Source organism: Macrotis lagotis, chromosome 7 (assembly GCF_037893015.1).
Source record: "Macrotis lagotis isolate mMagLag1 chromosome 7, bilby.v1.9.chrom.fasta, whole genome shotgun sequence".
NCBI lineage: Eukaryota > Metazoa > Chordata > Mammalia > Peramelemorphia > Peramelidae > Macrotis > Macrotis lagotis.
In genome coordinates this window covers 106,717,610-106,739,214 of record NC_133664.1, presented here as the reverse complement: position 1 = coordinate 106,739,214, position 21,605 = coordinate 106,717,610, and the positions used below count along the sequence as shown (strand labels likewise).

Here is a 21,605-nt window from a genome sequence, read left to right as displayed (position 1 = left end):
GATTCTTTCCATTATATCATACTACCTCCTTAATTTTTGTCAAGTAGAAAGTCTTATGAAATGGGAAGAGACAATGGAGGAAATGACAGAAGAACCAAGTCTTGAGACAGACTGAAAGACAATGAAACTCTTTTTCTCAAGCCTTGGGTAGAAATTTCCAAAGTTTAAAATTTCAGCCTCCATTTTTTGACTTGGAACATCCCAAAGAATGCTTGCTTTAGCTTCTGGTTCTCTAGGATCAGAATGAAGGTTTGAACAGAGGGATAAAGGGCAAAAATCAGGGATCCAGCCATCCCTGCCAACTTGGGATCTGGAAAAAAATGACTAGCCATAGCAAGAAAGAGGGCAAGAAGGTATCCAATGAAGAGGAAGAGAGAAGAGAGGATGACTTTGGTGGCTTTCACATGGGCCCTGATGCTGAAATCTCTCATGCCAAAGGCATAATGCTGCATTTGCTGGGTATGTCTCACCAAGGAGAGGATGAGCAGGACAGAGGAGACCAGGGAGATGGAGAGGGGAATGACTGACCAGAGGGCCCCAAGAATGTGCATGATGTAATATTCAATTTCCTTTCTTTTGGCGTCTTCAGTATAGTTTTCTGAGAGTTTCATCTGATCCATGTCAGAATAAACACTGAAACTCTGGATCAGTGGCATTGTGCTGAAGAAAGAATAGGGCCCTGAAGCCACAAGAATCCAGACAACCACATGGGAAACTCTCCACTTGAGCCAGAGGAAGACATGGTGGGAAAAATTGGCAACCTTTAGGCAGTATAGGACACTGAGGCAGGTCATCAGACAGATGCTCAAATTATTGATAAATATCCAGAAAATATCAATAATTTGCATCACTATGCCAATGTCATGTAAATGGGGATAGAACACTTTTAAAATATGGTCAAACATTAATAAGCTCTGAAGGATGATCCTGGAGAGAGTCAGGTTTAGGATAATGAAGTCAGATGAAGAAATTTTCCTGCTCTTGACCCAAGTGAGACTTAGCAGCCACCCAATGAAACCATTTACCCAAATTCCCAGGAAGAACTCACTGAAGGACAAAAATAAAGTCACCTTTGGAATTATACGCAGCATGTCTGCAGAAGGGCAATGATCCCTGATTCTGGTTCTCCTTGTAAGTCTTCTGCCTCCTCACAATTCAATATCTTCTCTGACTGGGATTAGGAAGACAGAAATACCTGCTGCTCTATGCTAGTTTTGCTTTCCTCTTCTCAGTCTTGCAGGGTGCTTCTATCACTGACCAGAAAGGGACCAGAAATCCTTGTGACCTGCCCCAGTTTCTTCCAAGAAAGTCAACTGGTGTTTCTGGAGTCCAGATTCCAGATTCAGTTGGTCAGGAAAAAGACTAAGCCGCTTTTCACTGAGATGCAAATTGGTGCAGTGTCACCTAGAGAAGGGTTGGGTCAGTCCCTTGGAAGATGGTGTTTAGTGTTTGAAATTCAAAAGGTTTCATTTTCACATAGAAGGTAGGGTTTCATGCCACCTAACCAGAAGGAGAAGCACCAAAGCTAAGAGACAGAGTGCTGATCTTGGGATTAGGGAGATCTGAATTCAAATCTTACTTCAATTGCTTTATGTTAATATGACAGGTACAAGTTATTTAACTGATCTGAGTCTCAGGATAATAATTACACTTATTATATAAGGTTGTTGTAAGGATCAAGAAAGATGATTTATGTATGTATGAGTGAATGAACAAAACACTTAGCATGCAAAAACTGGAAATACAAGTAGAAAGACAAGATATTCTTATAATTAAGGAGAGCATATTCCAATAGGGAGAGATAATACATGTTGATTTTGGCTGCAAGTTATATGGAATGAAAAGCCCAGTGATCCTTAGGGTTGCTGGCAAGGCAGCTTGTAATCCATCTTCTTTAGTATCATTTCAACTAATAAAACCTTATCTGTTTATTATTTTAAACCATTTTCATAGTGCCAAGGCTATTCTTGAGAAAAACAACAAAAAGTTTTGCAAATCCTAGAACACTACATAAAAATTATTTCCTTAGAGTACTCTCTCATAGTTTTAAGGTGTGGAAGAGTCACATTGAAGAATCATTAATAAGAGTGATTCCTATTGTACACAGGAACAGCAATATTATACTAAGATCAGATGGAAATGACTTACATACTCTTAGCAATACAGTGATCCAAGATAATTTCTTTCTTTCTTTTTTTTTCTTTTGGTAAATAACATTTTATTCCCTGCCCCCAGTTATGTATTTTTTCTTTTTAAAGATTTTATTTATTTTGAGTTTTACAATTTTCCCCCTAATCTTACTTCCCTCCCCCCACAGAAGACAATTTTCTAGTCTTTACATTGTTTCCATGGTACACACTGATCCAAATTGAATTTGATGAGGGAGAAATCATATCCTTAAGGAAGAAACATAATGTAAAAGAGATAGCAAGATCAGACAATAAGGTATCAATTTTTTCCTAAATTAAAGGTAATAGTCCTTGGTCTTTGTTCAAACTCCATAGTTGTTTCTCTGGATACAGAGGGTATTATCCATTGCCAAGAACCCCAAGGTTGATCATTGCCCCTATATTGCTGTTAGGGTGTACAATGTTTTTCTGGTTCTGCTCATCTCGCTCAGCATCAGTTCATGCAAATCCCTCCAGGCTCCCCTGAATTCCCATCCTTCCTGGTTTCTAATAGAACAATAGTGTTCCATGACACACATATACCATAGTTTGCTAAGCCATTCCCCAGTTGAAGGACATTTACTTGATTTCCAATTCTTTGCCAGCACAAACAGGGCTGCTATGAATATTTTTGTACAAGTGATGTTTTTACCCCTTTTCATCATCTCTTCAGGCCCAGTAAAGGTATTGCTGGATCAAAGGGTATGCACATTTTTGTTGCTCTTTGGGCCTAGTTCTAGGCTGCTCTTCAGAAGGGTTGGATGAGTTTGCAACTCCACCAGCAATGTAATAGTGTCCCAGATTTCCCACAACCTTTCCAACAAAGATCATTGTCCTTTCTGGTCATATTGGCCAGTCTGAGAGGTGTAAGGTGGTACCTCAGAGATGCTTTAATTTGCATTTCTTAAGTAAGTAATGATTTAGAGAAATTTTTCATATGACTATGGATTGCTTTGATCTCCTCATCTGTAAATTACCTTTGCATATCCTTTGACCATTTGCCAATTGGGGAATGGCTTTTTTTAAAATTTGACTCAGTTCTCATATTTTAGAAATGAGTCCTTTGTCAGAAACACTAGTTTTGAAGATTGTTTCCCAGTTTACTACATTTCTTTTGATCTTGGTTACAGTGGTTTTATCTGTGCAAAAGCTTTTTAATTTAATGTAATCAAAATCATCTAGTTTGTTTTTAGTGATGTTCCCCCAGTTATATGTTTAGATAGTTTTCAACATTCATTTTCATAAGATTTTAAGTTTCAATTTTTTCTCTCTCCCTCCTTTACATCCCCCTCCCCAAGATAATAATTAATCTGATATAGGTTATACACATACAATCATATTAAGCATGTTGTGAAAGAAGAAACAAAATAAAAGGGAAAAGCCAAATAAAGCAAGTGAAAATAGTATCTTTTGAACTGCATTCAGACTCCATAGTTCTTTCTCTGGAATTGGATAGCATTTTCCATCATGAGTCTTTTGGAATTGGATCCAAGACATTTTCAAAGAATTCATGGTGAAAAACTCTAACTCCAGAGAAAGAAATGATGAAGTTTGAATGTAGATTGAAGCTTACTATTTTAACTTTATTTTTCTTTTGCTTTATCTATTTAATCTATCTAATCTATCATCTATCTATCTATCTATCTATCTATCTATCATCTATCTATCTATCTATCTATCTATCATCTATCTATTTGGTCTATGTTTCTTTTATAATATGATTAATGCAGAATTGTTTTACATGATTACACACATTTAACTTGGCAGCTAAGTGGCATAATATGTAAAGCTTCAGATCTGGAGTCAGGAATATATCTTCTTGAATTCAAATTTGGTCTCAGATACTTTACTAGCTATGTGACTTTGGGAAAATCACTTAACCCCATTTGCCTCAATTTCTTTATCTGTGAAATGAGTTTAAGAAAAAAAATGACAAACTATTCCAATATCTTTGTCAAGGAAACCCCAAAGAAGGCCAAGAGTTGGACAGATTGAAGCAATTGAATGACAACAGTACATTTATAACATATATCAAATCGTTTACTTTTTCAAGAAGAGGATGGGGAGGGAGGGAGACAATTTGAATTCAAACTTTTAAATAATAAATTCAAAAATTGTTTTACATGTATTTGGGAAAAATTAAATATTATTCTAAATAAACAAAGAATGAGTTCTAATTTTACTATAAAAAGTGAACTTTTTTGTCAAACATACAGGGAGGTAGAAATAGTATTCCATAGGATCATACTGTCCATGAGATTTTCTTGGCAAAGATACTAGAGTGGTTTGCCATTTCCTTCTCTAGGGGAGAGATAAGTAAATGTCACAAAGAAGAGAGGATAGTGTCATAAACACAGAGTAGAAGGCTAAATGTCGCACAAAATAGAGTACTAATGAAATACCAGAATAATGGGAGGAATATTGTTTAATCTCTAATTTTAACTTTTAATGTGATACATAACAGTACAAAATTTAAAGAAACATAAACATTTAGGTACAACTCAGGGGCTTCCATATACTTTGTAATCAATCAAAGACCAATGTGGTATAAAGGACAGAAAACTGACCTCAGATCCAAGAAGACTTGGATTTTGATGCTACATTTGATACATCCAGGCTGGGTGATCTTTAACCTTCCAGTTCACTAGGCCTTTAAATTTCAGAGAAGATGGTGATCTGCCCAAGCAGAGGACTATTCCTAGTTTAAGAGTTTCCTATAGCAATGAAATCCAAGTCATATTGTATTTGGTATATTCATATTAGAGAGTATTAGAATTGGAAGATTCTTCAGTAGTCATCAGGTAAAATCTGTTAAATCTGAACAGGAATTCTTTTTACAACATCCTTGATAAATATTTAGATAATTTTTTGCTAGAAAACTTCCAGTGATAGAGTTACCATATGAAGCATACCATTCAATTTTTGAACATAGTATTGGTTAGCAATATTTCTATTATATAAAACTGAAATATGCCTCCCTCTACCTTCTAACCATTCCTCCTATTTTTTGTCCATTGGGGTCAAGGAGAACAAGTTTGATTTATTTTCCACAGGTAAGTAGCAACCTGATGCTATAGAATCACAGAATGTCAGACCAAGTTGGAAAGTGTCTCAGATGCTAATTAGTCTAAACCAAACCTAATAAATTAGGCTCTTTTCTGTATCACCAACTGATGGCTATCCACTGTCCACTTGAAATCTTCCCTTAACTCATTTTGAACAATAGTCTTCTGAAAGTCTATCTACAGGACTATGCTTTTATTTTTGTCTTCTTCCTCTGTAATTTTCCCTGGCCTCTCAACTTTTATATGCCTTTTAAAAATTTTAATTGGATAATACTTTTTTAGACTCTCTTTCTCTTCATCAGAATCATTTCTAGTTATGTCTTTAGTGCAAGTCATTCTTGAGACTTTCTTATTCCTCTTGGGTTGACTAACCCCATAGTATTTTAGTGCATGAGAGTCTTTCTCTGAGCTCTGAAATTTTAGAAAGTCTGTGTCTAATTACAAGAAGCTTTCCTATAATAACTATAGAATACTGAAAGTCTTGGACTTAGGACCATAAAAGCATAGGATCTAGTGCTAGACCTTAGAGATCAACTAGTCTAATGCCTATATTTTTCTAGTAAAGTTGCTGAAGTTGTGATGAAAAGTGACTTTCTCAAGCTATACAAGTAGTATGTGTGATGTGCTGGGAAAACTAAGATTGATTCCCAAGTCTTGCAACTCTAAATACAATATAATTAAAAAAAATCAAAACATTTCTTGTTAACAATGAACCAAAATAAATCCAAGTAGAGAATGATATAACTACAAATGCTCACTACTAACATTCGTCTCTATTTTCTTCTTCCTCCTTCTTCCACCAGGCATTTAAAATAATTTTATTTTTATATTGCTTTATTTCTCCTGAGAGCTATAAGGTCTCCATCTTATATCTGATTAGGCTTACAACTGACTAAGGATATCATCTGTTTTCATTATTGGAGTTTTCTTCCCAGACATGGACATCTTCATTGAACCTAGTTTAGTTGGGAACTCCTCAATCTTGTCTTTAATCCTATGTTCACCTGTTTTTTTCTCCCTGACATTACTACTGACATGCTGCCTTGCCTCATCTCACTCCCTGCCTTTGACTATTTAGTCTTCTTTCTTTTTTTAAAAATTAATTAATTTATTTTTCATCCATTTGTACATGCATATTTCCAAGTTATGAAATTTCCTTCCACCCTCCCCTGAGCAGGGAATTTTACATACATATTTTGTTAAATATATCTACAAATTATTAATTTTTGGCATGAGGAGTTAGGACCAAGGGAAAGAGACACATAAGAAATACTTTTTAAGAGTGTTAATCAGATTCGGAAGGTTTTTTTTCTGTGTGTTTTGCGTTTTTTTCTTCCTCTGGTTGGGGATAATATAGTCCATAACCAGACAAATACAGTTATCCTAGCTCTCTGGACTATTGAGAGGAGTTGCTTCCATCAAGGTTGTTTATCTCATAATGTTGTTGATGTGGACATTGTTCTTTTGGCTCTACTCCTTTCACTCAGTATCAGATTCCGTAAGTTATTCCATGCTTTTCTAGAGTCCAAACATTTATGGTGTCTTATGGAACAATAATATTCCATAGTATTCATGTATCATAACTTATTTAGCCATTTTCCAATTGATGGGCATCCCCTCAATTTCCAGTTCTTTGCTGCTACAAAAAAAAGCTGCTATGAGTATTTTGGAACATGTAGGACTTTTTCCATTTTTTACAATTTCTTCTGGCTATAACCCTAGAATTGGAATTGCTGGGTCAAAGGGTATGAACAGTTTTATTGCTCTTTGGGCATAGTTCCATATTTCTCTTCATAAAGATTGAATCCCTTTGCAACTGTACCAGCAATGCATCAATGTCTCAATCTTCCCACACTCTCCAACAATGATCATCTTCTCTTTTTCTCATCTGGGCAAATCTAATAGGCATGAGATGATACCTCATTGTTGTTTTAATTTGCATTTCTCTAATCAATAATGATTTTTTCATATGATTATATATAATTTTAATTTGTTTATTTGAAAGCTGTTTGTTCATATCTTTTACTTAGTCTACTTTCTACTTGATTGAATCAATTTCTAGCTTTAGCTTTTGAGGTTTTGCTGCTTTTCTCCTTTTCCACATCTGGCTTTTGCATTATTTCTGCACTTCAGGATTGAGTAGTTACTGATTTTAGTTAGTTGGTTTAAAATTAAAAAAAAATGAGCTGACTTAAAATATCCCAGAATCTAAATCCTATTTACCTTGTATCTTCATAGAGTCAGTTGATGCATACTTTGAAGGCTGTGTTATCTGAGAAATCATTGCTAGGTCCAACTAAACTCAAAAAGCTTTGAATATAGACTTCAATTGTCTTTTGCCTAAGAACCAGAATCAGTAAGTTTAGAGAGGCTATTCTTCAGAGACTGATTCTATCAATCAATTAGAGATCTTTACTACATCCACAGCAGTTCTTGAAGGCATCTACCAATGTGCAGAGATGTTGAAATCCCCTACCAGTTGATGCCCATTGGCATGAAATCATGACTTTTTGAAGTATTGATGATTGTGATCATAAAATATAATTGCTAAAAACACTTAAAACATATTATAATGATATTTAAAATCTGAGTCACAGTAAATTATAAGATTTTAAATTAGACCTAAAGTGAATTCTCCATATTTAGATATAGGGGAATAGTTAGTGAAATAGTTTGCCATAGTGGATAGTATATTTCAGCATTGGACTTTTTGAATCATGCATAATTGTATTGATTGTACTAACAATTTTCAAAGGTGTTTGTATTTATGATATAAAGGTTATTGTATAAATTGTTCCCACGATTCTTCTCATTCAGATTTATAAACATTAAAACCATTCCCTAATTGATCAATGATCTAAGAATATGAATAGGCAGTTCTCAAGCAAAAAAATTCAGATTATCTATGTTTTATGGAAAAAATGTTCCAAATCACTGCTAGAAAAATACAAATTAAAGCAATTATTAAATTTTTGAATCATACTCATCAAACTGTCAGATTCCAAAAAAGAAAAATGAAAGATATTGGTGGGATTGCAGGAAAATAGGTACATCAATGCATTATCAATGCACTTGTGAATACAATCATTCTTTAACATTAAAGCATTATCAGTGCACTTGTGAATAAATACAATCATTCTTTAAATCAACTTGGAATTGTACACAAAAATTTACTAAGCAGAGCACGTCCTTTGACTCAGTTCTACTACTGCAAGGCCTATATCCAAAAGAGAGAAAAGAAAAAAAACAATCCTCTCCCTCTGTGTGTGTATATATATATACTACAGTACTGTAAATATTTTCATATATAAATGATTTTCATATATATATATGAAAATATTTATAGTGATTGTTTTTGTGATTGAAAAAATAATTGAAGTGTCCATCAATTGAGGAATGGTTGAATATTTTCCAAGAAATGAGGAAAATGATTTCAGAGGTGTGGAAAGATTTTAATGAACTGACACAAATATTTTTCTGCTTAATCCATAAAATGGAACCAAGATAAAAATTGAAAAGCATAGCCTTTTCTCTGTCTTCAGTTATCTTGGTCCCATGCACTCTATGAAAGGTCTTATCTTTCTTTAGTCCTCGATCTATCTCCTCTCCCTTCCCTATGAACACACCCTAGCCCATAGTCCTTAGTTCACTTTTGCAAACCTCAGTTAATTCTGAGTTTTGGATCTCCTGACACTATTTTTATAGGATTGTGCCTATAAAAATTTTATTCAACTTCTGCTCTTACTTCCTTTTTCTGTACATTTCTTTTAAAAATCTAAGTTGGTCAGCAACTTTTCTTTGCAGCTAGATATCTTTTCATATAAGTCCTATTTTTTCTTCTCATTCAAATTGTTTTCTTTTATACCTTTAGAATATATCTACCCTGTCTTCATTTTCATTTCCCACTGCCTCCAACTTTCTCGAATTAGTTCCTTCAAATCTTGAATTCTTGTTCTAGTCTCCTTTTCTACTATAGCTACATTGGTTGATTCCTTCTGTTTTTGCTTCTATGTCTCTCCCTTTTCTTCTTCTCTCACAATACTTGAACACAATTATCTTTTCAATGGTCCCAAGACCTCTATTTTATCATGAAAACCAATTAGCTTTTGTCAACCCTTATCTGTGCTGGAACTTCAACTTACTAGAGGATAATCTTGACCTGGAATAATAATGCCAGTTCAAGGTATCTTCACCTATAACTGAAAAACATGGTTAGTTTTTTTCATGAATAGGGAACTTTATGATTCTAGAATATTCTATTGTTAGGGCAGAGGTGTCCTTATTGGTGGGGATGAATAAGTTTTGCCCATCTAAGAAAACTGTTCTTTTTTTTTTTTTTTGGTCAGGGAAAACACATTCTTGACCAAGAAAGGCATATCTTGTTTTGCATCCAATATTCTCCAAACTCTGCAATGAGGTGAGTATGTGTTAACCCCAAGTGCATTGACTTAGCTTCTCTCCCTCAACCATAATGAAGATGAAGCCAAATATAGGGTGGGAGACTTATAAGTCCTATAAGACTCTATGAGAAGTGTTACATCAACATCAATTCTGCACTCCTCCTTCTGAACTTTCTTGTTTCTGGTGGCATGCCAGATTGTTTCTGGTTTTTTATAATTATGACAAATCTAAGGAACACAGAAAGTATAAATGAAGAAACAGTAATGTAATTCTTAGAAGACTGGCATCCCACAAAAAAAAATCTAGTCTTTTAATGATTGATGCTGCATCAATCTCATTTGGATCTCTGGGGAGAAAAGATGTAAGACTTGGCTCTATCTTGTTTGGAACCAAGTACAAACCTGATCAGTCCCAGCATTTCTCCCTTAACATGAAGTGGGGAATCCTGGGCAGACAGGGATGCTTCTGTCCTTTTCTATTTTCTTTGAGATATTCTTCAACTTATTTCCACCAATTCAGCTCCTCATAGGGATCACTGGAAATCTGTTGATGATTGTGGTTAATTGTAAGACCTGGGTCAAAAATTAAAAAAATAAACTTTCTTTGTTAGGATGCTGTCTAGTTTTTCCATCAGCAGATGCATAAGTCTGAGTCTAATGTTCCTGAACTTAATGTCCATCTGTTTTCTTCTAAAAAACAAATGGTCAGAGCCTCTTGCCAAAATAATTTCATTTTCTTAGACTTTTTGGATTCTTGCAGCCTCTGAATTGTGACCTTATGCAACAGCTGGTGCTTTATCCACTGCACCACCTAGCTGCCCCTTTTATTTCTTTTCTTTACAAATCTTATATAATTCTTGCTTGCTAAAAGCCTTACCTCAACCAGTTTCACTCAGGATCATATGAGAATATGATCATACTCAATACAATAGTGCCTTCTTCTTTTTGGGGTTTTTTGTTGACCTGGGCTCAAGCTTTGAGTTCATAATCAATTTGGTTTCCTTTCTCTCCTTATTTCTTCTTAGTCCTCTAGGGTCCTTCTTCTGTTGCTCGGGTATGGATTCCTAATTTCTGTGTAATTATCACCTCTGATTACTTTCCAGGTTATATTTTCTTCATTATTCTAATACATCTTGAACTAAAAGAGAGAATGAAGAATGTTCTATTGTGCAACAGATGGTGGCATTTCATGAGGAAAACTTGACTTGGGCATCCAGACCAGTCTTCTACTCAATTCTTGAAGAGTTCTTTCCGTATTATTTTAGGAAATAATTTTTATTGTTTCTGATTTCATATCTTTCATCCAAGCTTTTTAGTTTAGTTGTTCAATACAATTTGATTTGATTCAATTCATCAAATATTTAGTTAGCTCCTTGCATGTGAAAGAAACTATGCAAAGTTCTGGGGGATAAAAAAGTTGAAAAGACTTTCTCTCTTTGTCACATAGATTCATGCATTATCTTTCACTTTGCTACTTCCAGAAAAATCAATAATTCCCCCCCCCCCCAGAAGTTCTGGAATGAACAGTGTACCTTGGTTAGTCATTTAGTGTCTGCACTTTGCCACTGGAGAAGCTACTACCCCACAGCATTCCACTGATGATTTAATAAGAACCTCCCTAAAGCTGAGATATTGCTTAGGAACTTAAACATCATTGAAATGTGGTAGGGTAAACAAGCTGGGGCCCTTAGTGCAGATCAGTAATGATTTTATGATGGGGAAGCATTGAAAGTTACTTGCAGATTTGAAGTATAGACAGGGAAGGCAGAAGAAGAAGAGAAAGAAGAAAATAGAATGAGAAAGAAACATGGAGGGAAAATGGGAGAATAGTGTACTGGAAGGATCTGTTTCAAGTTAGAATTCTGTTAAAGATGGCTTTTGTCCTTTTGTTTAGCAAATGTTTCATATTTAAAACTTCCAATGAAGAGAACTGAAAAAATTTCAGAAGGCAACACAGATAAGTAGCACAGTTTTGAAAGTAACATGTTGAATTTATTATATACTTTTAAAATAAAGAAAATCAAGTTATAAGTAATATTCACTTATTCATAAATCATTCTCTTTTTCTATTCTACTTTGCATATGTAATATTCTTTCTTGGTATTTGTTAAATTCATAATTAAAAAATAAAATTGAGACAATGTGTTATTGTGATTGTTTTGTGTGAATGGGAAGTATACTGTAGCTCAGGAGCTACAGTGTAGAATAGTGGATATGTATCCTTGCCATAACAGGGTTATCCCTAGAACCTGAGAGAATTTAGTCATATCCTATTGGCTACTTCACTGAGGACACTGCTCCAAATTGTCAGAAGAGAGTACAGGGAAGGTGAATGTGTCAACACCTAGGGAGAGAGGAAAGCCTAAGAAGAGCTGTGCCCTTGTTAACAGAATTTTACTGGACCATTCTGTAACCCAGAAATGTCTGGAGATGAGACAGAGCTGATCAGAGATAGGAATACTTAATCAAGTAGTGGTTTAATTAATTAGTTTCAGAGTAGGGAATGGAGTTTGCAAAACTTAGAATTTTCCTTAGAATAACTCCACCTGCTGTTGTAAAGGCAGAGGTTGTATACAAACATCAGAAGAGGGAAGGGAGGAAGAAGATGAATTATAAAACAATCATTCCAAGGACTAGCAGTCAAATTTACAAGTGTAGGATAATACAGGTATAATAATTCTTGGGGAACAATTCTTCTCAAGTCTTGGGGTCATTACTTGGGTAGGGCAAAGAACTGTGATGGGAACAGGTTCAACAGTTTTTGATATACTTCACTTAATATACAAAGATACAATAAAGCACAAAAATGTAGTTATTGCCAAGAATTGATAGATTACTTCAATTTTCACTGTGAATTTCTGACTTCCAAGTCAGAGTCTGTTGGGACAATGAATCTCAAAAAAAATCTAAATTATTAGTAAATTAATTACACATATATCAATCAATATGAAAATCATAATTTCCTTTTACACCTTTTATATATGCCACTTCTGCTTCTGGTTTTCTTCAAGATTTAAATACAACCTCCTTCACAAAACCTTTCTTGCTACCTCTGGTTGATAGTGCCTTGTAACCCATTGCATGCTAAAATTACTTAGTACTTTTCCTCTATTTTTGTTTGTATTTATATATATATATATATATATATATATATATATATATATATATAAAATTATTATTACTTCAAAATACAGTGTAAACTTATTGAGAGCAGAGTCCATTTTTTTGTCTTTGTGTTCCTAGCATCTCTGATAGTGTCTAAAATGTAGTAGGTTTTCAATGAATGCTTGTTGAATTAAATGCAACTGAATCAGAAATTAGATACTTAAGGGCACCATTTCTTGATTTAATGTAGAATTTCCCTAGCAATGGGTTGTGTGTTACATTGAAAACTTGACTGGAGCACTTGTGATCAGAAGTTGAGACTGTTAGAAATGTACCTAATTTATAGTGAAGGAGGAGTCCTTGGTGATAGCAGTACTAAGTTTGTCCAGGAACTGGTCTCTGGCATTCTATAAGTTACCAAATAGAATAGAAGTATTCTTGGATGATAAGATATCATGAGATGAAATAGGAAGAAGATGAAGCTTACAAGGTTTGATAGCGCTTTGAGCATGTCATAAAATACTGAAGACTCTAATTATCAGTCCAGTGTAATTAGGTGATAGGCATTTTTCTGAAGGAGGAAGCTAAGGTGGCTCAGTGGATAGAGCACTAGATCTTGAGTTAGGAAGACTTGAGTTCACTCTGTCCTCATACATTTACTAGTGTGTGACCCTGGGCAAATCACTTAACCTCTTGTTTGCCTGAATTCCCTGGAGATATGTTGTGTACTGTTCCACACTTTTCTGTCTGGATGATTTAGACTACTGAGACACTGTAACTGGAACCATATTCCTGGCCCCTGTCTGTAGACTGCTGCTGCTGGAACTGGGTATGATTTCTGTCTTTGGGAGTTTAGATCTCTGAGACTCTGAGGGGAGTGTGTTGTGATAGAGGATTGAATTCTGTTGCAATCCCAGACATGTGTGCAGATGCTTTCCCTCAGTTTATCTTCTCTCTTGCAGAGATCCTATCCATCACAGAATGCTTACTCCTTGGTGCTCTTGGAGGTCCCAGCAAGCTTCCCAGACAAACCTGCATCCTGAAGCTGGGATCTCCTCTATCTTGGGAAGAGGAAAGGGAGACTATGGATAAGATTGGGTATTATTGCAAGTCCCTGTGTTGGATCTGTGGATTAGCTAGTTCACTTTTGCTTCCAGTAGTGGGGGAGGTGGGAAAGGGGTGCCAAGTGATTGCAGGATAAAAAAAGTTTCTTTTGGATTCTGAGTGTTCTAGATCATGGAGACAGCTGAAGTTACTTTACCTTTGACACTTTTTTTTAAAGTTTGGTGTGGAGAAGTTTGATGCATAATAGGAATCAGAAAAAAGATGTCTTGTCCTCATTTGTCATGTAACTTGGAAGTATGGTGTTGGGTATTCAAAATTGTGCTCCCTAGGATTTTTTTTTAAATTTATTTTTATTAAAGATATTATTTGAGTTTTACAATTTTCCTCCCAATCTTACTTCCCTCTCCCCACCCCCCGCTGAAAGCAATCTGTCAGTCTTTACTTTGTTTCCATGTCATACATTGATCCAAATTGAGTGTGATGAGAGAGAAATCATATCTTTAAGGAAGAGACAAAAAGTCTAAGAAAAAACAAGATCCGACAATAAGATATCTGTTTTTTTTCTAAATTAAAGGGAATAGTCCTTGAAATTTGTTCAAACTCCATGGCTCTTTATCTGGATACAGATGGCACTCTCCTTTTCAGACAGCCCAAAATTGTTCCCAATTGTTGCACTGATGGAATGAGCGAGTCCTCTAAGGTTGAACATCACCCCCATGTTGCTGTTAGGGTGTACAGTGTTTTTCTGGTTCTCTTCATTTCACTCAGCATCAAGTCATGCAAATACCTTCAGGCTTCCCTGAAATCCCATCCCTCCTGGTTTCTAATAGAACAATAGTGTTCCATGACATACATATACCACAGTTTGCTAAGCCATTCCCCAATTGAAGGATATTTACTGGATTTCTAAATCTTTGCCACCACAAACAGGGCTGCTATAAATATTTTTGTACAAGTGATATTTTTACCCCTTTTCATGATCTCTTCAGGGTATAGATCCAGTAGTGGTATTGCTGGGTCAAAGGGTATGGTCATTTTTGTTGCCCTTTGGGCATAGTTCACAGAGTTCACAGCTCCACCAACAGTGTAATAATGTCCCAGATTTCCCACAACCCTTCCAACAATGATCATTATCCTTTCTGGTCATATTGGCCAATCTGAGAGGTGTGAGGTGGTACCTCAGAGAAGCTTTAATTTGCATTTCTTCAATAAGTAATGATTTAGAGCAATTTTTCATATGGCTATGGATTGCTTTGATTTCCTCATCTGTAAGTTGCCTTTGCATATCCTTTGACCATTTGTCAAATGGGGAATGGCTTTTTGTTTTAAAAATATGACTCAGTTTTCTGTATATTTTAGAAATGAGTCCTTTGTCAGAATCATTAGTTGTAAATATTGTTTCCCAATTTACTATATTTCTTTTGATCTTGGTTACAGTGCTCCCTGGGATTAAACAACTATTATTAGTGTAATTTGAAGGTGCAGACCAGTTGGTATCTTCCATATAATAGGGACACATTTTCATATTCATTGAATGAATGAATGAATGAATAAACTTATAAGGGAAAAATGTTCATGAATGGAACTGATTATTTCATGATGTTATGATAGAATTAGTCAAATGGTTTAAGTTTAGGCTTCCTCTTCAGCAAAGGCTTCATGGATCTAGTAAAGACCACTTTTAAATTAAAGATCTTTGAACCTCTCAGTTCAATGAAATTCAATTCTTTTTTCAGTATGGCAGTGGCTACCAGATGGAGCAGCGGAAAGAGTACAAAACTCAGTCAGTAAAAATCTGAGTTTGAATTCTGCCTCAGATACTTCTGGCTATGTGGCCTTGGGAAAGCTATTTAACCTTATTGTGCCTTAGTTTTCTCATCTCTACAACAAAGAAGTTGTATTACTGATGTTCTGCAATATCTCTTTCAACTCCAAAAGTAGGAAACTATTAACTTAAAAGAGAGGCCAATAGATGGAGAAATCTTTCCATAAAAATATTGGCTGTAGTTTTCAAAAATGATTAAAATCCTGCATCCTGTGAATTGGAAGATGCTCACTCTGGGAAGGCCCATTTTTAATGGTCCATGCAAAGACAAAATGTACTCAAGATAATCTGTTGTCAGTTGAATTCACATTTCTATCTTGATATATAGTTGGTTCTAGAGAATCATATGTGTGTGTGTGTGTGTGTAATATATAGGTTTCTTTTCACCTTTTAAATTTCTATTATTTTAAGCCCTAAACAAAGTTACCTTTTTTTTGATCCTCTCTGTAGGTAACTGCATTCCCTTTTCACATAGCACTTAAACAAAAATGACCTTTCTGATACACTTAGCTGAGTATTATAGACATCCGTGCTTGTGTCTTATATTTCTGTTAGATAGGAAACTCTCATGAAAGCATGAGCTCTATTTTATTTAAATTTTACATTTCCCTCAGGGTTCTATCACATGGCTCCACAAATAGCAGGTGCTTAATACATGTCTAAAGATTTATTTTCAGGTACTATATAACAACAAGCATAAGAAGCGATAGTATCTAACATTCAAATGGCACTTTAATGAGTTCCAAAGTGTTATACATTTTGTTGATAACTCAATATTCCTTCGATATTTGCAGTTTGGACATTGTGATCCTCAATCAGTAAAGAAGGAAACCCAAGTTTGAATGACTTGTCCAAAGTCATATAGATATTAGGGGGCAATGCAGAATTGGAAATTTGGTCTTTTGACATCAAATACAGCTTTCCAACTCAACTGCTGCTGTGTATTGTTTGTTATCTCAACAAGCAGCCTTCTGTTTCTTGTTTCTTTTTTTTTGTTTGTTTCTTATGTCAACAAACAAACCTAACTTGCTTCCTATTAGAAGTTAATTAAGACCCTTAGGGATCAAAATCATTCTCTGCCATTTGTCCTACTTTTTGCCCCCCTTGAAGTTTTCTATTAATAATCAAATTTTGATAGATTTTTTCATTCTAGAAAATACTCTGTTGAATATCATATACTAAGTATTTTTATGTTAGTTGCTAAATAAGATAGCTTACCCTGAGGTTATCCTGAGGGCTTTAATGTTGACTAGATGAATAGGTGAGGGCAAATAGATCCCTTTTCGTCCTCCTCACTTTTTTCTACCTCACTTAGAGGTAGGGTATAAGTCCATCAACCTCTTAGTTCAGGGCAGTCTCTTAGACCTTGCCTAAGGTTCTACCAGTTAAAGGAAGGGGGAGCTCATCACATTTTCTCTGAAATGTCCAATTTCAGACTTTGAGAGGACCAGGCAACAACTTCAAAACTCATTATGTTCTACTTAGCACTATAGAAATGAATGTAAAATGAGTCAGGAATTAACATAGGTAGAGGCAACAAATGAAGGGTGGGGAGTGGGGATTGTAGGAAACTATTGATATACTTTGTTTAAATATAGTTTGAACAAAGGCAGTTTCTCAGTTTTAATCAGGAAACACACAAGTATTTAAAAATTTTCTAGGTTCTAAACAAAGAGCTTAAATTCATATAAATGGTCCTACCTTGGACAGGTTTCAGTGAATTCCCTATTTGGATTGTCCTCATGTGATACTGAGAATTCCTGCTACAATTAGCCATAAAATAGCTCTGTTGTTAAAAGTAAAGGTTCCTCAATTCCATGAATCTTTTTCTATCCCTTTAATAATGTCCATTTTGCTACTACTTTGAAGTTTTTATTGTCTTTATGGTCTGAATGTTTCCTGGGTGTCTGTAAAAGAGAAATTTGGTGTATTCTGATTGCATGCAGATTGGTAGTTTCTTCACCATGAGCAGCTTCATTTTCATCATAAATGGTTTAAAATCACCTCAAACATCCTTGATGGCAGATTACCTGTCACTTCAAGATAATGGAGAATAAACAGACAAAAGATAGAAGTCAACAATTAGACAATGGTAACAAAACTGGATTTATTTAGGAGACTTCAGTTCCATTTGTGCTAAATATATTTTATATAGATATAGGTGTTTGCATATTGTCTTTTCCTCTTAGACATGTGAGCTCTTTGAGGGCAGAGAAAATGTTTTTGGTAGAGTTTTTATATCTCTCCCCCCACCCCTGCACCACCCCCCCCCCAGTACTTAGCACCAGATACCACATACTTAGCAAATGTTTGTTTACTTTTACTGACTAGTCTTAGTAAATAGGTGAATAACTTTTGGAAAATCACTTCATCTGACTTTTCTTTCTTTTTCTATTTTTCCATGAAAATGAAATGAGAAAATGAGACTGAATCAGTGTAAATCTATCATTCCTATTAGAAAAATATTACATAATGCTTTCCATGCTAATTGTTGATTTATAGTTATTGTTATATACACACATACACACACACACAAACACTATGTAAAATTGAAAATCCCAGAGTGATTGAGAATTGAGATGAACAAGTATGATATCTGGCAACCTATTTCAAAGTACACCTACAAAGTAGATCACTAACTGAAGACTCCCAATGGTCTGAATAGAATGCTAGATAACTCAGCGAATAAAAGGCTGGACCTAGAATCAGGAAGAATTGAGTCCAAATCAAGAATACCATAGTGGGGGTTCCTGTACAAGTATGGTTTGAAATAAATGATTTCTGAGACCCTTTCCAAATATGAGTTTCTTGTTCTGTAAGCTATAAAATAAATGGATTTGACTAGATGATCCCTAATATCCAGAAATTCAAACTCACATAACAAGCAAGATTTTATGCTAGGTGCTAGAGATACAAGGACAAAATGAAGGAGCATCCTCATACTCAAATAACTTTCATTCTTCCCTCTGCTTCTGTCTCTCTGTCCTTCTGTGTCTCTTTCCCTTTGTCTTTCTATCTCTGTCTGTCTTTCTCTGTCTTTTGGATATCACTTCTACCCTTGATATTTTATACTGTCTTTCCTTTAGGAGTATCCTTTGTTCATTAATGCAGTAAATATTCACTGAATTTCTAAACTTCATTCAGAATTATATTAGAGGAGCTAGTTTGTAGGAGGAAACTAATGAAGGGGACTCAATAGAAGGTGGAGACAAAATCTGTCTGAATTCCATCATTTCTGACCATGGACAATGCCAAGACCAGATAGAAAAATTCACAAGTTGTTAAGAATGTTGTTATCAATGATTTTTTAGTATAATACATATCATGCAACCATTCCTTATTCTCCATGCCCAACATTTGCAACAACTTATAAGTGCAACTTGGGGTCACAAGGATTTGTGAGGGATCTGCTTTGCTGCCACCCTTGTCAGATATCTTGATTATTTATTTCTCTACTTCATTATTTTAGATTACCTTTGATAGCTCTCAACTCTTAGCTTGTAATGTAGAAAGCATTATGAGTTTCAGGGGAAGGAGATAAGTAGCAGGCATGGGGACAGGTGACATAGCTAGATTGGAATCAGTAGACATGTTCTTGGCTATTTTATTTTTTCTGTTTTTCTCTTCATTTGGAGTGCAGATAGAAGGGAACAACTCTGCATCTCCTCAGGCTTCTGGCTTTATGTGTAAGAAGGGGAAGAAAAGACAGGGGAGCAACATGCTCCTTGACATCTCAGTATGGAAGGTGAAAAGGAATGCCTTTCAATTTCTGTTTGTGTTCTTTTTTGGCAGGAGGAATGGTCAGCAATCTATCTATCTGTCTATCTCCCTCTTTCTCTGCTATGATTTGAAAAGTTAGTGTAGCCTCACACATCAGACCTAGTAGAGGTAATGCAATTTCATTGTCTCCTCAGGAATACTTGAGTATCTTATAACTATAAAACCTATACCTGTGATTTCACTAATATAGGGAGCTCAAAGTGAGAGAATCCCCTCCAACTACTGTCAAATAATTTTACAGCTCTAGAGAGTTGCTTGAGTCACCAAGAGTCTACTTGATTTGCCCAGGGTAATACAGCAAGTAAGTATCAAAATCAGGATGATTTCATTAATGTGTTACTGGGGAGAGGACAAAATCCATCCCCAGTGATACATATTCTTTGTTATTTTAGTTTAGAGAGTTACATGGCCCAGGGTTACATGGTGAATATGACTCATAGGTAGGACTTGAATCCAAATTTTCTTGACTTTAAGATAGAAACTTTATTCTCTACATCACAGTGCTTCTCAAGATACCAATAAGAATTATAACTAAAATTTATAAAAACTATGAGACATAGACTAGTCAATATCTAATATTTTCTTTCCTCTGCAGTAAGGAAGAGTTGAATTTATACCAGCTATTCTGACTAATCTTTTACCATAGGAGCATGAAACTAGTACAGGATGAAAGATTGAAAGTATAGTCTTAAAGGAAGAAAAGGATAAACCCTAACTCTGACACTCTTCCAACTGACATGTTCCTTCCTTCATGCCAAGATTTTCCTTGTTTGATATAATTATATTCCCCCTAAGGAAAATAGAGAGGATGTGAATGAAGGAGCAGTAATGTAATCCAATCCTTGGAAGATTTGCATCCCAGAAAAAGCAGCTGGTCCTTAGCTAATACCCTAATCTCATTTGCAGTTCTGGGAAAAAAGAATAGTTTTGTCACATGTGCAGATCTGAACAGTACTGGAATTTCTCCTTTTACATCACAACAAGTTGAGAATCCTGGACCCACAAAGATGCTTCTGCCCATTTCATTTTTCTTTCAGATTTTCTTCACACTTCTCTGCCTAACTCAGCTTCTGATAGGAATTGTTGGAAACCTATTAATCATGATAGTCAATTTTAGGACCTGGATTAAAAGTAAAAGCCTTTGCTCCTTTGATATGATCCTGTCCGGTCTCTCCATTACCAGATGTATAAGTCTGTGCCTAATGTTCCTGCACTTATTGTTCAGTTTAATTTCTCTAGACAGTGAGTATCATGAATTTATCACTGTGATAATATTGAACACTTGGATATTCTTGGATTCCTGTAGCCTCTGGATTGTAACCTTGCTCAACATTTTTTATTGTGTGAAGATTGCCAATTTCAACTATTTTTTGTTTTGCTGGCTAAAGCGGAATGTATCCTTGAAGACACCTTGGCTATTGCTAGCATGTCTACTGGTTCCTGTCTTTCTGAATTTTCTGTCTATCTTGAGCAGCAAAATCCCTAACTCATTTGGCTCCACTCAGGAGAATGTGAGAAACAGCACCATGGTCAGCACCAGGGACTCCATCTTCCTTATGTTTGCCCCTGTAGTACTGAGCTTCAGCCTTCAGTTTGTCATCAATTTGGTTTCCTGTTCTGTGTTAATCTCTTCCCTGAGGAGTCATATGCAGAAGATGCTGAAAAATGCCAACAACTTTTGGAACCCCCAGACCGAAGCTCATGTAGGTGCTATGAAAGTTATGATTTATTTTCTCATTCTCTATGTTCCTTATTCCATTGCTCAAGTGATTATCTTTCTCCCTTCCTTTGGGATAAGAAATTATTGGATCAAAGTCATATTGATGATGATCAACTGCACTTACTCTCCAGGACATACTATCTTTATTATTCTATTGCACCCTAAACTCAAAGCAAGAATAAAGAACATTCTTTGGTGCAATTGAAGATAGCATTTGTGAGAAAATGTAGACTGCAATGAGCCACCTCTAACCTGAGTATCTAGACCAATCTATTCCATCCTGCTTCTTCATATCTTGGCTTCCTTCTACCTTTCCAGTCCACCAAAAACCCAACTTACTTTGTAATTTAGTGACACTGACTTACCTGCTATTCAAAGAACAAGACACTCCATCTCCAGACTATAGATATTTTCACTGGCTGTCCTCCATGAATGTGATTATTTCCCTCTTCAGCTCTTTATCCTGACTATCCTGGA

At 35.4% G+C, this 21,605-nt stretch overlaps 2 protein-coding genes across 2 annotated transcripts; one reads left to right on the top strand and one right to left on the bottom strand.

Moving 5' to 3' along the window:
- Positions 1-164: 164 nt before the first annotated feature.
- Positions 165-1,091, bottom strand: LOC141494121 (taste receptor type 2 member 3-like). The gene has a single exon (XM_074195266.1). It carries the CDS (start codon positions 1,089-1,091, stop codon positions 165-167), a length of 927 nt encoding a protein of 308 aa, XP_074051367.1.
- A 19,302-nt stretch (positions 1,092-20,393) lies between these two features.
- TAS2R4 (taste 2 receptor member 4) lies at positions 20,394-21,333 on the top strand. The gene has a single exon (XM_074195120.1). It carries the CDS (start codon positions 20,416-20,418, stop codon positions 21,331-21,333), a length of 918 nt encoding a protein of 305 aa, XP_074051221.1. The 5' UTR covers positions 20,394-20,415.
- The last annotated feature ends 272 nt before the right edge of the window (positions 21,334-21,605 follow it).

Excerpts from the sequence above, each read along its gene's own strand:
- LOC141494121 (XM_074195266.1), bottom strand. The coding sequence starts at position 1,091 with ATGCTGCGTATAATTCCAAAGGTGACTTTATTTTTGTCCTTCAGTGAG.
- TAS2R4 (XM_074195120.1), top strand. The coding sequence starts at position 20,416 with ATGCTTCTGCCCATTTCATTTTTCTTTCAGATTTTCTTCACACTTCTC.